Source organism: Diaphorina citri, unplaced genomic scaffold, assembly GCF_000475195.1.
Source record: "Diaphorina citri unplaced genomic scaffold, Diaci psyllid genome assembly version 1.1 scaffold5475, whole genome shotgun sequence".
Taxonomy (NCBI): domain Eukaryota; kingdom Metazoa; phylum Arthropoda; class Insecta; order Hemiptera; family Psyllidae; genus Diaphorina; species Diaphorina citri.
Window position 1 is genome coordinate 517 of NW_007382851.1, and position 1,944 is coordinate 2,460.

Genomic DNA, 1,944 nt, shown 5'->3' on the forward strand with positions numbered 1-1,944 from the left:
TCCAAAACACTTTCCAAAATAAAAAATTCCTTGAGCATAAAACAGATAAAGAGTGTCGTTTGTATTTTTAATATCAATTTGATTTTCATCAAATTTCGTTCGTCATTTGGCTCTAGTTGTCTAAAGGTGTGTCCCCACATAGTCGACGGCCGTCGATCGATGTGAATTTATTTTGAATCGATGTGGATCGAGTTCGATAGATGTCGATCGACGAGATAAAACTATGTTGTCGAGGCCGTGTGGACGTGTCAGTCTGTCAGTCAACATCGATCGATGGCCGTGTGTGGACAGTGGACACACCTTATTAAAAAAAAAAAACTTGTTTAATTTTCAAGTGAAAAATTTACCTTGTAATGGCCTCATTGAGTATTGTATTGCTCCGTGATTCATCCCCTATGCTCAGTTGTTCTACTCGAGAAGTAACAGAGCTGAGAGTTCCCAGAAAGTATTTCTCTTCAAATACAAAGCTCGTCATGAGATATTGTTAACTTGTTTTTGGTTTTGATCTTTTGATAAGGATTAAGGATAGGCAGTAAGCAGTGGAATTAAATTTACATAAAAAAGAGAATAGATTGCTGTTCATGTGTCGAAAGTTCAGCTGTTTGTTATGGAAATGACATGATAGGAAGATTCCCTACCTGCTCAGTAGAAAATATTCAAACATTCCTCCTATTTTCACAATGGGTGATATAGACTCTTCTAAAAGCTCTGCTGGTTCTGGGTAAGTTACTTGATGGTTGGTGTTCTCCATTCTAACAGATTCGTCTCTAATAATGGAGTCCACATGGAAATTCGTAAACCCTGTCCACTGCAGTAGGTCCATTGAGAGATATATCTAAAACTGCAGTAGGATCGAGATATATCTAAAACATGGTAATGACATACCTACCTATTTCTCTTATTACAGATAGAAATCAGACAATGTGTTACAGGGTGTGTGAATTTATTATGTATGATTTCAGGTTCAAAGTAACAAGTGGAGCCATAGTATGTATAGTTGATACAGACTCTTCTAAAAGCTCTGGTGGTTCTGGGTAAGTTACTTGATGGTTGTTGTTCTCCATTCTAACAGATTCGTCTCTAATAATGGAGTCCACATGGAAATTCATAAACCCTGTCCACTGCAGTAAGTCCATTGAGAGATATATCTAAAACTGCAGTAGGATTGAGATATATCTAAAACATGGTAATGACATACCTACCTATTTCTCTTATAACAGAAAGAAATCAGACAATGTGTTACAGGGTGTGTGAATTTATTATGTATGATTTCAGGTTCAAAGTAACAAGTGGAGCCATAGTATGTATAGCGGATAATTCAGCTGACATAGAACGATTCTCTGGCGATGTTGTAATTGGCACTGGTAGTGTTCTGCACCCTCGTGTATATATTTCAGCAAATGGAGGAACTGTAGACATTGGGGAAGGAAACATAATAGAGGAACAAGTCAGGATTACTAACAGGTAAGGCAATATCACGCTCGCAAAAATAATGTTACAGAGGTCTGGGAATACAGGTTCATGTTGAAATGATTGTTAACCCCTGAGAAAACCAACCATTTCATCATGAACTTGTAGATCCATGGCTTAGAGTTCATACTTCTTGTTCTAAAATGTAATCAGAAAACATACCCAGATCAACAACAGTGTTGAATTTTCTTTTGATATCAAATATTCGATCTGATAGTCTATAGCCCACTTCATCTTTCAAATAGTCATACACTTTGACATCTTCATCTAATGCAGCTCTTTGCTTCTGTAGCACTTTGGCTTCTCTATTGAAAACATACATTATCTGATCATTCAATTCATTTTTAAATTTCTGTGGGGTATTGCTGTGCTCCAATGTTCTATGTAGATTTATTCTAGAATTAGTGGACAGATTTCTCAGTATATCCACTTTGGATAGACAGACAGATGGCTTCAAAAACATTTTTGGAGAGA

The 1,944-nt window shown here is 36.6% G+C and overlaps 1 protein-coding gene across 1 annotated transcript; it reads left to right on the forward strand.

The window, feature by feature from the left end:
* The first annotated feature begins 475 nt into the window (after nt 1-475).
* Nucleotides 476-1,468, forward strand: LOC103521562 (dynactin subunit 6-like). Its single transcript, XM_008486674.3, has 2 exons — nt 476-721; nt 1,276-1,468. Exons 1-2 carry the CDS (start codon nt 681-683, stop codon nt 1,466-1,468), a joined length of 234 nt encoding a protein of 77 aa, XP_008484896.1. The 5' UTR covers nt 476-680.
* The last annotated feature ends 476 nt before the right edge of the window (nt 1,469-1,944 follow it).